Source organism: Gossypium raimondii, chromosome 9 (genome assembly GCF_025698545.1).
Source record: "Gossypium raimondii isolate GPD5lz chromosome 9, ASM2569854v1, whole genome shotgun sequence".
NCBI lineage: Eukaryota > Viridiplantae > Streptophyta > Magnoliopsida > Malvales > Malvaceae > Gossypium > Gossypium raimondii.
The window spans coordinates 44,396,508-44,414,744 of record NC_068573.1 but is presented as its reverse complement, the minus strand read 5'-3'; the positions used below and the strand labels follow the sequence as shown (position 1 = coordinate 44,414,744).

The following is an 18,237-nucleotide window of genomic DNA, read 5'->3' as shown; positions in this document are numbered from 1 at the left end:
ATGTCAGTGTGCATTCATGTAAAAAGCTAAAATCTTTTCTTATAAATTTTTGCTCTCTTTCTAGATTACAAATCAACTTTGAGAAGTCAAAACTTTTTCTCAGCCCCACCACAAAAGTCCATGCAAGAAAATGGTTCAGCGACATTCTGAATGCTAAAAAAGTGGGTAGTCCAAGAAAATATTAGGGTCTAAAAATGGGGAAAATCCTCAAGAAAAGGGAATTCTTTGGCAACCTACTTGAAAAACTCAACTCGAAACTTGCCTTTTGGAAATCTAAACTCCTCTCATTCGGTGGAAGAATGACTTTAATCAAATCCATTCTATCCTCTATCCCTCTTTACCCTCACTCCGTGTTTAAATCTCCCCTTTCTATTTGTGATGATATGGACAAAAGAATTAGGTCCTTTTGGTGGGGCCATGACACGGGAGAGAGAAAACTTCATACTTGTAATTAGGACACTCTATGTGCTCCCATTTCTCATTGAGGCTTGGGAATTTGTAAAAGGAATCTCTTCAATGAAGCACTCTTAGCAAAAGTCGCTTGGTGTATCCTTACTGACAAACATTGCCTTCTAACCAGAGTCCTCACCGCAAAATATTGTAGCAAATACCCTTTTGAACTAGTGAAACCTAAACCATCTGATTCCTAGGTGTGGAAAAGCATTCTCACCAATAAGGACATTTGTAACAAGGGTAAATATATTCAACTATGGAGTGGTCAAAATAGTTGGATCTTAGCAGACCCATTCAAACCGCTGATTAACATAGTTGCGCACCAAGGATCTGACCCACAGGCAAACTGCTTTATTAACCCCTGCAAATTCAGTGTCGATCAATCTAAAGCTTTACAACTTCCCGACTCTAATAAAGTTGATCTAATCACTATCCAAGGTGGGCAAGATAAAATCGTTTGGAAAAACGACTTCAAAGGCCTCTTTTTAGTCAAAAGCCATTATTCTCAAATTTACAAGGAACACTACGGTGCTACTCCTGAAAGTGAACATCAATCTGCATGGAAAAATCTCTGGCGTTTAAAAAAAATCCCCTTTTAAGATCATCATTTTCGTGTGAAAAATTTGCACGAAGAACCTTCCTACAAAAAACATTCTGAACAAAAGATTCTCGACTAATGATCCCACTTGCTCTCTTTGCAAAGCTGACAGGGAAACTATGGATCATCTCTTTCACTTTTGCCCCTTTGCAAGAGTGGTTTGGTTTGGATCCCCCTTGGCCATCCAAACGAACTCCTTTAATGGCATTCCCATCTCTTGATGGATTCATAATTGGCTACAAGTAAATGATATATCAGCAGAATCCTCAAGGAAAATTTACACCGCAATGGAAAGCACCCTTTGGACCATTTGGGAAACAAAAAATAATCTTATTTTTAAGAACTCCAACCCATCACCTATGGTGACAATCAAAATTATCTCTGCGATGACTTAACCAATCCTTAGCTCATTCTCAAGGAGTACTACACCTATTCAAAATAAAAGAATATTACCTTCAACTCAAGTGATCCCTTCCACTACAACACAATGGCTTCTCTCATTATGCGTCATCAACAAATAGAACAACGTAATTGGAGGAGCTGCCATGGCCTAGGACTCTAACGGTTTTCAACTGACGACAGTTCATAGCTTTAGAATTAATAACAAAGCCCTTGTGCGAATTCTCACCCTAAGAACTACTCTCTTACTCCTTAGACCCTTTGGTGTGAATCATTGCAGGTTTCTTAATGTAAGCAAGAAATGGAGGAATATTATGATAGGACATTTCAATTTTGGATAGAAACTTCATTCGACAGTTGATGATATCAAATTCCTCCTCTAGGAAATCAACATTGGATGACAACATTCAGTTTTAGACCACTTGACGAGAGAAACCTCTCGTTGGGATAAAGTGACTTCAAAAGTCTATCAATTTCACATGGCCATAAATTATTCTATGTGGCCTCATTTATTTTTTTTATATAAATATATTTATTACATAATTTTATTTTTCACTTGTAGATATAATAATAATGAAAGTTTTATTGTGCTCGAGAGATAATAAAATTTCTTAAACTTAGCAACGAATAAGTTCTAATACGTAATTTATAGTCAAATAAAAATATTTTTTCAATTTTAGACTAAATCATCTTCATGTGAACACAATCTAGTCACTTTTTTTTGGGTACAAAATGATAGAATATTATAAGCTAAATTCACACAGTCTCATGACTACTCATGCTCACCTGAAAAAATGAAGTTAGGCCCCTTTTGGATAGGCATGGTTGTGGTGTAATATAATTTTTTATGTAACTAATCTCCCATCACTACTATTTTTAATATTACCAAAAGTAAACAACTTTCAAGTTTTAGGCGGGCAAGATTTATCATATGATTAGCACAACTATTCGTTATAAAAATATAAATCGAAGCTAATAAATTTTTTTTTGGACAGGATAAGAATTTTAAATCAAGATATTTTATATGGTTTATTATATCATTTTCCATTTCTATAAAAACCAAAAAGCCATATAAAAATTTAGATTTTCTGAATCATTTTATTCTCAGATATTCCCTCTTGCTCTCCAACCAAATCATTAGAAAATATATCTCATTCTTATGTCATTTTGTGGAAGATGTCTCCTTGGGGGATGATTGGCGTGCATTTTAGAAACGATTTATGCATTGCGGGTTAAGATTCTCGCCAAAAGTTCGTCTTCATCATATAACAAACCTTAATTTTGAATGTAACAAGCAGCAATGGGTGGTAATTTAAATTTTTAGTTTACCTTTATTAACACTCTTTTTATATTCACTTTTTCACCAAAAATATAATTTATTTTTTCTTCAAAATATAACCCCTTTTAATTAATACCTCTATGGGCCACTGCTAGGCTTACCTACCACAATGCAAAAATTAAATGTGAGCTAGCTAGATAATTAGTTATTAATTCTAATTAAAAAATTTCAATCTCTGCGTTTATGTTATTATTACTTTTCCTTAAGATAAATTTAACTTTCAATATTTATATATTTTATCAATCTGATCGTTTTTAAATGGAAATGCCAGCTAAGATATTAATTTTTTTAAAAATATTGATATGTCAATTTACATGTACTTTAAATACCACGCAAATCAATAATTTAAAATTTATAAAACTATAGATGAAAAAGTATGAAATACACATGTTAAAAGAATTAATGTTTTAGTTTGTGTTTTTATTAAGAAAAATGAATTTGATTCTTAATGGTTAAATTTAATTTTTTGTTAAAAAATTTGATGGCGACAGTAAAAGCGAAAATGGAAAAGAATATATAAATATGAAATACTTAATAGAGAAAAGGTCATGAATGTAGAAGCGATTCCTCTAAAATAAATCACCGTAAGTGCACATTAAGACAGCAAGGGAAATCAAAGGACATGGAAATAAACCTAATGTTGGCATCACTGGGTGGGGGTTCTTAGACCTAAATCATATATTAATAAATGTTAAGGCTTCGTCATTTATAGCAAAACCATTCTTCAAACCATCAAATCTGAGGAATATAGAGTTTTACCCAACCCCTGTATTACGCCTAATCCTAACGTATTTCAAACAAGAGAGAAAGAGAGAGATCTCTCATCCATGCTTTGCTCCATAAAAATAATAGAGTATTAGCAAATGATGATTGCAGGATTGAGCCTAATCTCCTTTGAATTCAATTATTTTAGCTCAAATCGATTGATTATGACACTTCCCACTGCACCTTAAATCAGGATGAGAATTTGCACTCCCATTGGCATGATGTTGGTTCATTCTGCACTAATTCAAAACTTACGGCTCAAGTCACGAGCTTTTAACCCCACCCATCTTTGAAATATAAACCCAACAGCGAAAGGATTGTCAAAAAAATTTAACCTTCCAATCAATCATTCATTCAAATGAACAGACAATACCACAGAAATCAAAAAGATTTTCGTTTTTTAATTGTATTTGGTGATGATAACTTGGGTGTTTAGAAAAGGTTAGGCAGGTTGAATATCAAGTTCTCACTCAAAGCTTTTGCCCGACTGAGTCACTCTCAGCCAACGCACTATAAACCACTTGTACCTACCATTGCAGATCAGCTCTGTCAATCAAACCAGCAAATACAACATCCTTTCCCTTCTCTTTTAATCTTTCTTGTCTTCTCTTTCACCTCGCTTTGTTGTCCATCAGTTGAGGATTCTTGTCAGCAAATAACGCATGGCAGAGGAAGAACCCAAGAAGGTTGAAACCGTAACCCCCTCGGAGCAACCACCTCCCGAAGCCCCCAAAGACGTTGCGGAGGAAAAATCGGTAATCCCACCTCCTACCTCTGAAGAAAAACCTGCTGAGTCCGCCGCACTCCAAAGTATATACCTTTTTTGTTTTTTTCCTTGTTTAGTTTAATATTAAGATAGGATTACTATTGTTGTTATCTTTTTCCGTTTAAATTTAATTTTGGTGTTTGTGGCAGAGGCGGTGGAACCGACTGAGGAAAAGAGCACGGAGAGTACTGTGGACCGAGGTAATTTCTCCATATCTTAAGGTTTATTAATACTTGATTCATTATGAAGGTTTAAATGTAATTACTATGATCCAGATGCTGTGCTTGCTAGAGTTGCGACAGAGAAGCGAATTTCGCTGATCAAAGCTTGGGAAGAGAGTGAAAGAAGCAAAGCTGAAAACAAGTATGAACTGTTCTTCACTTTGTTTTTTTTTTCTTTGAATTCATTGAGGAAACTTGATGGTATGAATTTTTGCATAACATAATATGCCAAGTGCCAACAAAATTATACTTTTTAACTGCTTTTGGTTTAGATTTTCTGGCTTTTATGTTACTCAAACTCTTGAGTTTATTGAAAATGTTGGGCAGAGCTCATAAAAAACTTTCCTCTATCGAGGCATGGGAAAACAGCAAGAAAGCTGCTCTGGAAGCTGAGCTGAAAAAGATTGAGGTACTAATTCCATTCCTAATCTTTCCTTAACCCCAACCCAAACAACACTTGGTGCTTAAATCCTCTGAAATACCTCCGCCAACCCTGGATTATATTACTGTTCAGCCTTAATCCACAAGGAAGCAGAAGAGAAGAAAGCTAATACTCTTAAATGTTATGCAGGAAAAACTAGAGAAGCAGAAAGCTGAGTATGTGGAGAAAATGAAAAACAAAATAGCCTTAATCCACAAGGAAGCAGAAGAGAAGAAAGCTATGGTTGAAGCCAAGCGTGGGGAAGATCTTCTCAAGGCTGAGGAGATAGCTGCCAAGTACCGTGCCACCGGAACTACTCCGAACAAGGTCCTTGGTTGTTTTTGAGGGTCAAATTCCTCTGGTTTAGGAAATGGGATCTTTTGTATATTTGCTTTTAGGATGTCTTTGGTTTGGTTTTATGTAGTGAAGCATTGGCCATTGTTCATTATTCTGTGTGTGTATATAGATATAGTATTATACCATTTGGAACAAATTACTTATTGATTTGTAAGTAACAAGTTTGATGTAATAATGTTCGACTCATGTAGATTATAGATTGAAGTACATTATTTATGTTTTAATATTTACAATCCAGCTTTTCAGTATGGTTTTAGCTTAGTTGCTCTATCTCTAAGGCAACTCCTAGTTTGTGACATGAATGCTGCAATCGATTAGGTTCATGCAATCTTCAAATGAAGGTTTTATTGACTAATTTAATGATGATTGAAAAGCACAATCTCCTATGATTTTCATCTCCATCCATTCCTATCCCGTGCAACAGTTGTTTAGTTTCCAGAGCTTGACACCCATAATCCTTCATGCTGCTCCATTAACCTTCAAACCATCAATAGTTCTCTGCAGTTGACTCTACAACATAATGTTTGTCGAATCTGATACTGTAAGGGGCAATAACATTGGATAGATGGGTCATCAGTGAGGTTAAAAGAATAGACATTCCCTCTCCAATCAACTGCATAAAACACATCTTCAAAGTCTTCGGGTAATGCCTATAATTGGTCTAAAAAACGTTAATCTACCAGAGTCACCAAGTATAGCCATTACCATGTAATCATCAGGGCTTGATTCTGGGTTAGCAGAAAATACAAGCTTTTTTCTTAGGCTAAATTCAAATACTGCAACGTTGTAATGATGCAATGATCAATCATTGGAGCCTAGCCCTAATGACTAAACGAGAATGGAGGTATTACAAGAGTAAAAGTAATGCAAACAGATACGTTGTCCAGCGGATTGAATAAAATGAAGAGCGAATGATTCCAAATACCTTGGACATCTCTAAGGACAAGAAGCATTGGAAGACATGGGTAGGGAGAAGGAGCATTGAAAGTTGTGGAGGCAGAAGTTGTTGATTCTGTCCATTGCAACACTGTGCCACGTTTTGCATACCGCTCCAAATCGCAAATAATCAGACACCGAAATCAGTTTTGCTAATATCAAATCAACCAGGTCCCTGGATAACCCTGCCCAATCTGTAAAAACACAAGACCAAGATCATACAAGTTATACAACACTAAACATACATTTAAGACACAAATTACTGCAACTCACCTGAATCCATGTTCTAGCTAAACAGAATTTGGTTCTGTGTTGGCAGCTCAGATTGTTATTTTATATCAGTCGAAACACTAGTGTTATGAGATCCAATACGTTTAGAACTCGGAAACCCTCTTGTATATATATACATATATAAAGATTGAGACAACTATAGTTCTGAGATCCTTCGAGACTCTACTGGGTTAAGGCCTCTCGGAAACCCCAATACGTTAGCATTTGATGGGAAAGATGAAATATTGTAAACTACTACTGCCTTGTAAAGTGATTAAAAAAAAAAGAGAGACGCTATTAAAACAGGCAGGGCAGGCGTTTTTCTGAGGGATTTCTTAGCAAATACATGTCGAATAATGGTTAGAGCAAACCAGGGAAAAGCCTAATAAATGTAAATTAATAAGCCAGCTTTTGTTCAAAATCAAGAATTAATAGCTAAGAGACCTTGGCACTATTAATAAAGGCTGAAGTTTTAGACCTCGATGGCCCAAATTTAAATTTAATTGCAACATGTGAATTTTGTTAAATTCTCTTCAGAGTAATCTAGTTTATGTCCGGTTCTTTATTCACTATACATTATGTTGATTGATCCAGATTTTGTCCAGTTCTTCATTCACTATGCGTTATGTTGATTGAATTCTATATTGTAATTGGCCAGAGTTGTAAATGATCTATTTATTAGTGAAACTTTTAAAAAAAAAAAAAACAATATTAGCAAGGTGGTTTATATCTCAATCGGGTACAATTTCAATCACATTGTCCAATTAATATTTTTCTTTTAAAGTTTGGATTAGAGCGTTTTGAAAAACCTAAAATGAAAGTTCTGCTCACATTTAGCATCATGCTTGCAGGGCATACATAACTAATTACAATGGAAGCAAAGCAAAGCAGTTCTGTATGAAAACATTCACACATCCATGACCAAGATACATGACATTAAACCTCAAAACAATGGCATCTTAACCGTTCTGATAGCGTATAAAACCGTTAATTTAAACCATCCAAGTAGGGAGACTAATGTGGTTACGGACCCAGACATGATAGGCTGTGACTAGTAATGCCAAATGGTTCGTAACCAAATTAAAGTACTAGAGTTTGCCATACATCAAATTTTCGGTCAATCAAATTAGGAAACGTAAATAACACAAGTCTCTCATTATATACCGTTGCGTACAGGCAACAGCTCTTGGAACCAAAGCGACACTCTCATGATGTAGCTGTCAGAAAGCGAGCAGAAAGATTCACAATCTTGGCATCCCATGCCAAAGTCATATACTGATCATGTTGAACTGGAATCTAGAAAGCTGCTGAGGAATGGTTGATATGACTGGCCCATATCTCTGTTCAACATTTAAATGTGGTTTGTTACAAAGAACCAGAAGAGCAATAAAGCAATCATTTTATCCTTTAAAGAAAAAAGAAACAGTATGGCATATCTAAGCAGCAAACCTACTATTTACCATTTCATTAAAACAGTAGAAATACAGAGGAAAGGAAAAAGAGACCTAAAAAAAGACTTTGTGGTAATAACGTTATACAGCAGACATAAGATAAGAAACATATGATTTGATAACAGTAATTTGCCACAAACACACAGTTCATTCTCCATTTACGCTTTCCCAAGCTTTTAAAATCTTCTATAACTCAAATAAGAAACAGAAGAGAGGTGCAAAACTCAAATTATAAATCAAATTGAAAAATGGATTGGGAAGTAGGTATACTCCTAACCTGCACATTATCGTAGAGCTCAAACAATGGTACAGCAAGAAGTTTCAGATTCTTCGGTACTGCAAAATACTCTTTCTCAGACAAGTGGACGAGGAAAAGCTTCTTGCACTCCTGCAATATTAATGACAGAGGAAGTTGAGAAAAGATAGCATAGTTCATAAGCAGTAACATGAAGCTGCTAATACCTTGGGTTTTGTAATGTGGGGAGGGCAATATGGATACATCATTGTCTCAAAATTGGGCCTCCACCAGATGGCCACAGACTCACCAATCTACAACAATGTAACAAGGAACAGAGTTTAGCATTAAAAGAAATTGTTTCCAAATTACATCATTGCAAAGTTCAAAGGACACAGAGAGGGAAACCTGCCCTCCTCACCCTAGTGAGATAAATACTACAAATCTATACCTGCCAATCTGGCACAAGAGCAGGTGAATTAGCTCCAAGCTTGCTGGTCAGCTTCCTCTTCAGACCCTCGATCTCTGAAGCCAAAAGAAAGAAGATCATAAGTGTTACAACCAACATATAGTTTCCAAAATAACACAGCTGAAAAGATGTATGGAGAGAAGGTGACAGAATGTAGCAGAAGTAAAAGGATGGTATAAGATGATACCATTTTCTCCAGGCTTCAGGCGTCCACCAGGAAGTTTGCAGAATGTGTTCCCAATTTGCAGAAGAAGAATGTGAGGATGATTATGTTCTTGGACCTGCATGAGAAAATAGAATAAGCAATCAAAGAACAAACATTAAAATGGTCATCTTAGAACCCTAATTATTAAGCCACAGAATGATAATAGTATTGGTAAGTTACAGGTAAAGAAGGATGTAGCAAAAGTACAACACAAACTCATAATGGCAAAAAGGAATGCTAATTCTTTTATAGATATTACCATAGTCAATTTAAAACATACAAAAGATTTGTGCCTCTAGAAAGGAATCCATTATGTATTAGGATGTCATTCCTCTTTTCTTGACGCATAATCTCCTCTTTACATATGCAAGACATAGTTGTAAATTTCTGCCAGGTTGACTATTGTGATCATATATATACACCTGTACAAGCTATAGACCTCTGAGATATAGACCTCTGAGATGCAAAAACCTCCCATTCTATGACAAAAAATGAACAACTGCCCTAATATACTGACAGCAGATGCTTAAGCATGAACCAACTGAAATATCAGAGCAGCAGAATTGATAAAAACAAAAAGCTGATATACAATTACAAACCTTTTCCTCCTTCGCTAAATGACTAATATACAACCTTACTGACGAATAAAATAATGGCCTTGAAATGTAAGAATCAGAGACTTTATAACACTCTTGAATCATCTTTTTCTTTCTGAATGGAATCATTTAACCAAATATTGAACATGTCAACTTTAAAAAGCTTACATCTCCAAATACAGTAGTTCCAAATCTCTAAAGGCCATAATGTTAGTGTTACTATCTCACAATTACGGTGTATTATAATTTTTCCTCTTCATTAAAATGATGAAGCACCCAATCCCCAATAAAATGCATTTATCATCCCACAATAAAGATAACTATTGTTATGACAAAGTTAAATACAACAAAGAGCATAGTGTTTCAAAAGTTTCAGTGCAATGAATATAACTAGTCAAATCTACATAAAACAGGCAACCGAGGATAATCATATTAATAATTCAAAATAAAAGCAATAAAACATGACTGCATGACTACCATGTGGAGAAATCAAGGAGTGAAAAATATTACCATAAATTTTCACAAAAGATAATGAATCATAAACATTACAAAGTAAATTCTAACAGAGCATGTTATGACATTATGGCAAACCAGAAGCACATTAACATACCAGTAAAATCGCTTCAACACTTGTTCTCATGCCCTCTTTCATATAACTGCAATTCACAATCCAAAGAAGCAATTACAAACTTGAGCTTGTATAAACTAAAGTTTCAACATGCCAGTCTTCACAGTAAACTTGTCCAACCATAACTATTCCTTCAATGGGAACTTTTACTTTAGAGCCTGAATTTGCTTTATTGGATTTTGCTTAGGGATTTTGGAAATGAGCGATATGAAGGTGCATTCTTTTTCCACTTTCTTTATAGGAAGCGGTTTTTTTTTTAAAATGAGGCACCATTTTCCTTTAAGAGAGAGAGAGAGAGAGAGAAACCCTTCCCACAAACAGGGAAAAAGAAAAGTAGACAACTTTCCCAAACCTCAGTTCAAATTTAATTTTTATCAGTAATTTCGTTTTTGATTCATAAATTCCTCCGTTCCAAACGAATCTCCTTTTGATTAAATATGATAGATCAAACACAAACGAGTCTTAATCGCAAATTAAAACATAAAAATAAAACATCATTATAAAAAAATAGAACATTAGCTTAGCAATCAGGGAAACGGAAAGGATCATTGGGGGTTTATCTAGGGTTTTTGAAAAATCCAGCAAATGTATTTGAAAAACGAAAATAGAAAAGGAGAAAGTGGTAAAAAAACTACTTGACTTTCATGCGAGCAAGGCGATCGGCAACGGACGTGTCCTTCTCCATCTTCGGCTCTTTGGTGCCGAAGGTGTAGCTGGACAGTGGATACGTGTTCACGACCGGTGACGATACCATCTTTCTCCTCTCCCAGGATTTTCCTAAATCGTAACTCTCTATAAAATTATCGAAACCTTTCTCTTTCCGGCGGTAAAACTAAAACGGTTTCTTAATAATTATATTTGGTACAGAAAAAAGGAGGAGGAAATACGGAGCGAGGCAAAAGGAAAGACAAATAGGCTATTGTCGTATTTATATTTTGGTTAAAATCCACCATAAGTCACTATATTCTTTGCAAATTTAGAATTTAATCTTTATACTTTTATTTCTAGTAATTTAATCTTTCTATCTTTTAGATTTTAAAATTTGGTCCTATTGTTGGCACAGTTAAAAAAAATTTTTGGGTTAAATTTGTTAATGTGGTATTGATTTCAACCAGTCAACAAAGAAGAATCGTTCATACAATTATTATTGATATGTAGCCCTTTCAACATTATCAATATAAAAGAAGCAAACAAAACCATATCTCTTGTTGCTTCTGTTTCTCTTTTGTGTGATGAAAACATCCACAACCTTTCCCTTTCCATAGGTTATGAAAATCCTTCCCAATTCCCGCCAATGCAATCTAGTCAGAATGTTATTAACAAAAACTGTAACACCACACTCCCAACCCGATTGTCGGGTCTAAGATATGAGACACCACATTCTTTACCAAAGTAACTACACTTTCATTTCAAAATCTAGTAAGACAATTCATACAAGATAGCCAATATTTAATATTTCTAAAAACATCATTTATTCAAATCCAACTTTTTGCCACATATCAACTTCATACCATATCAAATAAACCTATGCACAAGAGAATAATAAAGCTTATGATAACAAAAAGGATTTGATCAACGATATATAACAAATAACTAGGCATTTTCTAACTTCATCATAACAAGATCAATCTTAACACTTATTTGCATGAGTTTAACCATTACTTATAAAAGACACCCTATGTACATGTCACGACATTATATAAAAAAAATAAGCATACTCTTATCATCTTATAGATATGTGGTATATATACCAAGTAGGCTTTGAGAATTCCAATAGCTGAAGATCTACACGTAAAAAAGCAATGGCAAGTAAGCATTTAATGCTCAGTTCAAAATGCCAAGTGAACTAAGCACAAATTTAGCTAAACAAGGCACATAGCATTACAATGCAAGGTAAAGCATATATATACACATATTCAAGTGTCAAATATCATAATTACAACCAAAACCATGTCATTTCTTATATGATTATATAACTCCCAATTCCTTCCAATAAGTTCCTCATCCATACCATGCCAATTATATCTAGAGTGATTCATAACATGTTATATCATGTTCATTTTTAATTACTCAAAATCATATTTAATTTAACGTTTCATCTAATGCAACCGTAGTAAAAATGAATGTGGATACATAAGTGAACTACACTACACCAAGATAGCTCAAAAGAGAAATAACTACACCACACTAAAACGCGTAAGTGCTAGGCTCAAAGGCATCAAAGACACACACACATAAACACACAAATACATCCCTCCACCACACCAAGGTCTCCTTAGAGACAATTCATATCCAATAATCCGCAACAAATGTTAAATCCTCCAATGAGATAAATAGTCTTCATATCACTACCGAAACCCATACAAAAATGTACATATGACTCTATTGGCATGCCAACTGTATCATATCCTTTCTACCAAGTTTACATAGGCATATATCATTAATGATCATACATTTACTTTCAATAATTACATTTCAATTTTCATAATTCATAAGTCGTAGCTTTATACGAAACATATACTTATCATATAACATACTAAAGATCATTAGCCTGTAACACCCTTAGCCCTTATCCGTTACCGGAATAGGGTTACAGAGTATTATCGAACTTTACGAATTAAATACGAATATTTCCCAACCTTTGTTACGCATACTAAGAATCAATCATATAACATTCATATTGTCTCTTAGATGGACCCTCGATGCCCAATATTCACCTTAGAAGTGAATCGGGATTAAACCGGGTACTTAGGAAATTTTTCCCAAAATCTCAAAAATTTTCTTAGAAGCGATGGACACACGCCTGTGTGGCCAGCCATGTGGCTCACATGGAAAGAAGACACGTCCGTGTCTTAGACCGTGTGGGCATTTGATATGAGGCACACAGCCGTATCCCAGCCCGTGTCCTTACCCGTGTAACTCTCTGACTTGGGTTACACGGCCAAGCAATACGCCCGTGTGCCAGGCCGTGTGGGTAATTAATTTATGAAATTAAGGTGCAGGGGTCACATGGCAAGACTACACGCCCATGTGTCAGGCCGTGTGTCACATACGGCTGAGACATACGCTTGTGTCTATGCCCGTGTGGACGAAAATAGGTCATTTTAAGGCCACTTTTCTCACCCATTTTGACATTAACCTGCACTCAACATTCACATACACCAATATATCCCAACCAAGCAATTAATACAAACTAAAACATGTTCTCAACATGACATAACATCACAAATATTTCATTTACTTATACCTACCTATTTAACTCATTTCATTAATTTATCAAATTCTACTACTAATTACATAAACATACATACAATATATATATATATATATATATATATATATATATATATCAATCATTCACAACCACATTTCAAATTATATCATTGCCAATTCAACCCTATACATGCCATATAAACCAAAATTTACATTGCAAAAACTACCAGATTAAACTGGATAGTGTAGCTTGATGTGTTTATCCAATCTTCCGACTACACATTAATTTACAAGAACATTAAACAACACGAGTAAGCTTAATGAAGCTTAGTAAGTTCAATAGGTTAAACATTGATCTTACCGAACTTAATATAATAAAATAAATTAAATTGTAAATAAATCATACATTTTTCCCTATTAAATACAATATAATCAATAAACACACTGTAACACCCCTTACCCGTATTCGACGCCGGAATAGGGCATGAGGCATTACTAGAACACATACACTTGTAAACGTATTTAACCGAGTTATAAAATTTCATCTAAATTAAAAATTTCAAATTTTTTTAACATGCTTTTATAATTCTTCACTAATATCCTTAAAATATTATATTCATAATAAGTAGGGCCTACGAGACCCAATACATACCCATGCGATTCAATGCTTCATTTCTATTTCATTCAGTTTACAATTTCTCATGCTCACAATTCAAATCATATCACTAGCAATTTCCATTTAATTACCATGTATTTCAATTAAAACACAATAATTAATAATAATTAGATTTGAATTACAGTAGCACAAACTTACTAGGCTAAATTGCAGAAATACCATGATACAGGGGCATTTTGGAAATTTTCCATTTCCCTCGACTTTCCACGCGATCTTGATCTAAATTAATAATTTCATTCAATTTATTAATTTAGAAAATAAAACTATTCAATTCTTGAAATTTCGTCATTTTTTCCATTTTTACAAAATTATCCTAATAATTTTACTTTTATTCAATTTAGTTCCTGAACCTAAAACATGTAAATTAGCTATTTTTAAAATAAACTCATATTATCAGAATATTCACATATATTTTTCCTCCTCCTCCACTCCATTCCGCATCCTTAATGTACTTAACACTATTAGAAATAACATTTCTAAAGTTTCATTATTCACCCTTAAGTATATTCAAAGCTGTCTATCCGAGTCAGTATCACTAAATTATTTTTATCTGCAGCTACAGAACTCCAAATTATGCACCGTTAAATTTCCCTGAAACTATACTTGTATGTATTTTTACCATAAAATTTTAATAATTTTTAGTTTAACCAATTGGTACAGTTTATTCTTTAAATTTTCCCCTGTTTCACTGCCTGCCGTTTCTGACCTCTCTTCACTAAAAATCAAATATCTCTTAGTAAAAAATTGTAATGGTAGTGTCGTTTATTTATCTTGAAACTAGACTCATTAAATAATTTAATCATATAAATTAAAAATTACAATTATTTTTGTACAATTTATAATTATTTATCAAATTTAGAACAAGGGATTCCAAAATCAATCCGACCCTACCTCACTAAAATTAAAATATCTCAAAATATATAAATCTTTTACTTGCTCTGTCTCTTTTATGTAAAATAGACTCATTAAAATTTCATTTCATATCTTATTCACTCTCTAATTCAATTTTCACAATTTATGGTGTTTTTTCAAAGTTAACCTACTGCAGCTGTCCAAAACTGTTTTAGTGCAAGATGTTGATAATCAAATTTATAACACCCTCCTTTCCTTTCTCTACAATATTTTCTATCAATTCCTCTTTTTTCCCTTCACTAACATATCAAGATCATAGAACCTTATATAATAAATCCCTACATTAACATCAATTCCCTACTTTTTCAATAATATCAAACTCAAAAATATATTGAAATCTTAATGTTCTTACCTTGCTCTATTGATTTCAATCTTTAACTTGATTTTCTCTCCTCCAGCCTTTATTTCTTGAATCTAACTTGATATTCTAGCTCCCAATAGTCTCCTTATCAATTTTCTCTCTTGGTGGCTATGGAAATTCTTTTGATTTCTAGATGAAAATGGTGAATTTTTGGTGGAAGGACCAAATTGTAAAGAAAGTAAAACTTTCTTTCTTTCTCTATTTTTCTCACGTTGGTGCATGGAAAAATGGTGGGTTGCATGCTTCTTCATCTTCCTTTTCTTATATATATACTAAATAAAATAATAAAAAATCATTTAAAAATCAAATTAAAATACTAATAAACTAATATTTATTTATTTAATTAATATAAAATATCTCCAACATCATCATTATCTTCTATAATTCTCTCTCTTCTAATTGACCATTTTACCCTTTATGATCTTTTAAAATTCCATCCTTGAGTCATCACTTAATTTGGTAAAATTGCGATTTAGTCCCTCAAAATTTTTCACCTTTTTTAATTTGGTCCTAATCCATCCATTTTCCTTAGTTTCTAATCATTCCACCCTTAAAATATTTACACCACCGGTCCTTCAACTTTTTCATATTTACCTTTAACCCTTCAATTTTTTAGTATTTACTCTTGGGCAACAAAAATTTTCTCACTTTTGCGATTTAATCCTTTCTTGAACTAATATGTCATAATATACTTCCCAATGTTGACATAACTCCAAAATTTCCTCTTTTGTCGCTTTATTTCCTTATTTTATTATATTAAAGATAATATTTTACTATAAAAATTTTTGGGTATTACATTTCTCTCCCTTAAAATAAATTTCGTCCTCGAAATTTCCTTGTTTTATTTTGATCATGAACTTATTCTTTCATTTCAAAATTTATTTTTAATTCAATATTTCAAACATGAATCAAAGATAAACCTTTACCTTGTAATGAAAATTATTTACCTTTTTACCATAGGCCCAGTAGATTAAATAGAACACTTAGGATATACGGAACTGATACAGAGGTGCATTATTATGCATTATTAAACAGAAAGCACAAAAGTATTATACAGAAAACATAAATGTGCTAATAATCGAAGAGCACTAGCGTGCTATTAATTAGAGAGTGTGCTAGGGTCCCTTAATGATATACCACTAATATCCTAGTAGTTCTAATCTAATCTACTTGGGCAAATTATCTCATGCATGCATATCAATTTTACACTTTTCACATAATGGTACATCCTTTACAAAATCCTTATATTAATAATTTGTAAATTTATATCTTCTCCACCTTTAATACATGTATTATATTTCAAAATTCATTATTCATCCGTAATTTGCTAATAATTCATATCATGTACTTCACATATCACGTTTACATGTTTTGCAATTTAGTCATCAGCACAAGATTTCTTGTAGCAAAACAATACACTTTCTAAATATGCATGCAAAACATAACAATAACCGATCATAAATCGGCCAGACCAATAGGGCTTTCGTCTAACATCATAATTAGCTAACGTTATCACAACATAAGAAGTCTATCAGAACTGAACAATTACACATACATATCTCTGAGGATAAAAGAATATATATAATATCCAGAAAAGATCATCATGTTCATTTCGACTATAACCTTCACACACAGACATTTTTACTATTTAATTATCCTTTCTCTGACTAATTTTGTTATCACGAACCTCACTTTATTCCATTCACTAAAAAAAAACTTCCAGTTAATACATACATTCTTTAGGTATCATACCTGAATATTTTGTCTTATCAAATTTAACTTTCAAAATTTTTTAACATGCTTTTATAACTCGGTTAAATACGTTTACAAGTGTATGTGTTATAGTAATGCCTCATGCCCTATTCCGGCGTCGAATATGGGTAAGGGGTGTTACACACACTTCTTTTAGATCAATAATAATCTATAAATCTTTCAGTTCAATCACATAAGTCTCTTACAATTTCTTATTGAATCTAAGAACGGCTTACGGATATGCGTACATCGTTCTTTTGTGCCATAGTCCAACTATGGTCTTACACATGCATTGCCATGGCCCACCATGGTCTTACATTTGTAGTGCCATAACCTAGTTATGGTCTTATTGTAATGGCCTGAATTTTCAGTGGTGTCAGAACGGTGATTCGAGATCACTAAATCCGACAAGTGAGTAGAAAATATTATTAATTTAGTGAGTATAAGTTAAATGTGAAGTTAGGAAGATTTTTGAAATAGTGAATAGTGTACTAGAAATAAATATTAAAATAATTAGAATAAAAAATGAGGTATCGAGACCTCAGAGATTTTTAATTGAGCCATAAATATTTTTATAAATATTTATGGAGTGTTAATAAGTTAGTATTAAAGTTTCGTCAAGAAATTTTAAAGTTTCGATTGTTAATTGAACAAAAATGACTAAATTGTAACAAATACAAAATTATGGGAAATGATTAAATAGCTTAAATGATAAAAGAAAGAGGGCTTAAATGCCAAATAGACCCAAGGTCTATTTGGGCTGGACGGCAAGGGCATGAAATCAGCAAGAAAATAAGGAGAATTAAGGGTAAATTTGGAATATTGCAAAATTTGTTAGGATTAAAGTGGAATTATCTAGATTTCTCTTTATTTTTCTGCATTCTCATCAGAAAAAACACCATAGAAGGTTTCCTTAAGCTGGTTTTTCATATTTTTACTGCAAGTAAGTTCAATTATTGATTATTTCTTGAAATTTTTGTGACTTTTACAACTAGGTCCACTTGTTGAATTCATTAGTTTTAGATTTTATGAATGAAATTGAAAGTTTCTATGAATATGTGCTGGAAGTATATGATGATTTAGCATGGAATTAGAGCTTTAAATTGTTTATATGCTGATTTTATTGAAAGAATTGAATAGAAAGTGAATGTTTGAGACCTAATTGTAAAAGAGTTTGAAGTTAGGGTTTTATGTGGAAATTCTGAATTTCAATA

General features: G+C 33.2%; 2 protein-coding genes and 1 long non-coding RNA gene across 3 annotated transcripts; 1 reads left to right on the top strand and 2 right to left on the bottom strand.

Moving 5' to 3' along the window:
- Nucleotides 1–3,916: 3,916 nt before the first annotated feature.
- Nucleotides 3,917–5,552, top strand: LOC105800118 (remorin). Its single transcript, XM_012631046.2, has 5 exons — nucleotides 3,917–4,364; nucleotides 4,470–4,520; nucleotides 4,596–4,683; nucleotides 4,869–4,950; nucleotides 5,113–5,552. The coding sequence occupies exons 1-5, from the start codon at nucleotides 4,217–4,219 to the stop codon at nucleotides 5,305–5,307; spliced, it is 564 nt and encodes a 187-aa protein (XP_012486500.1). The 5' UTR covers nucleotides 3,917–4,216; the 3' UTR covers nucleotides 5,308–5,552.
- A 40-nt stretch (nucleotides 5,553–5,592) lies between these two features.
- Nucleotides 5,593–6,893, bottom strand: LOC128032422 (uncharacterized). The gene is made up of 3 exons (XR_008188545.1): nucleotides 6,529–6,893; nucleotides 6,245–6,449; nucleotides 5,593–5,858 (listed from the first exon to the last, which is right to left on the bottom strand). It is a non-coding gene; the product is annotated as an uncharacterized LOC128032422 (long non-coding RNA).
- Nucleotides 6,894–7,443: 550 nt separating this feature from the next.
- Nucleotides 7,444–11,012, bottom strand: LOC105800119 (pre-mRNA cleavage factor Im 25 kDa subunit 2). The gene is made up of 7 exons (XM_012631048.2): nucleotides 10,745–11,012; nucleotides 10,092–10,137; nucleotides 8,868–8,961; nucleotides 8,663–8,736; nucleotides 8,439–8,525; nucleotides 8,254–8,364; nucleotides 7,444–7,865 (listed from the first exon to the last, which is right to left on the bottom strand). The coding sequence occupies exons 1-7, from the start codon at nucleotides 10,861–10,863 to the stop codon at nucleotides 7,794–7,796; spliced, it is 603 nt and encodes a 200-aa protein (XP_012486502.1). The 5' UTR covers nucleotides 10,864–11,012; the 3' UTR covers nucleotides 7,444–7,793.
- Between the last annotated feature and the right edge of the window lie 7,225 nt (nucleotides 11,013–18,237).

Excerpts from the sequence above, each read along its gene's own strand:
- LOC105800118 (XM_012631046.2), top strand. The coding sequence starts at position 4,217 with ATGGCAGAGGAAGAACCCAAGAAGGTTGAAACCGTAACCCCCTCGGAG. Across the intron at positions 4,365-4,469 it reads TGAGTCCGCCGCACTCCAAA|AGGCGGTGGAACCGACTGAG; the intron begins GTATATACCTTT and ends TGTTTGTGGCAG. Across the intron at positions 4,521-4,595 it reads GGAGAGTACTGTGGACCGAG|ATGCTGTGCTTGCTAGAGTT; the intron begins GTAATTTCTCCA and ends ACTATGATCCAG.
- LOC105800119 (XM_012631048.2), bottom strand. The coding sequence starts at position 10,863 with ATGGTATCGTCACCGGTCGTGAACACGTATCCACTGTCCAGCTACACC. Across the intron at positions 8,962-10,091 it reads GTGTTGAAGCGATTTTACTG|GTCCAAGAACATAATCATCC; the intron begins GTATGTTAATGT and ends TTTCTCATGCAG. Across the intron at positions 8,526-8,662 it reads CTCTTGTGCCAGATTGGCAG|ATTGGTGAGTCTGTGGCCAT; the intron begins GTATAGATTTGT and ends ACATTGTTGTAG.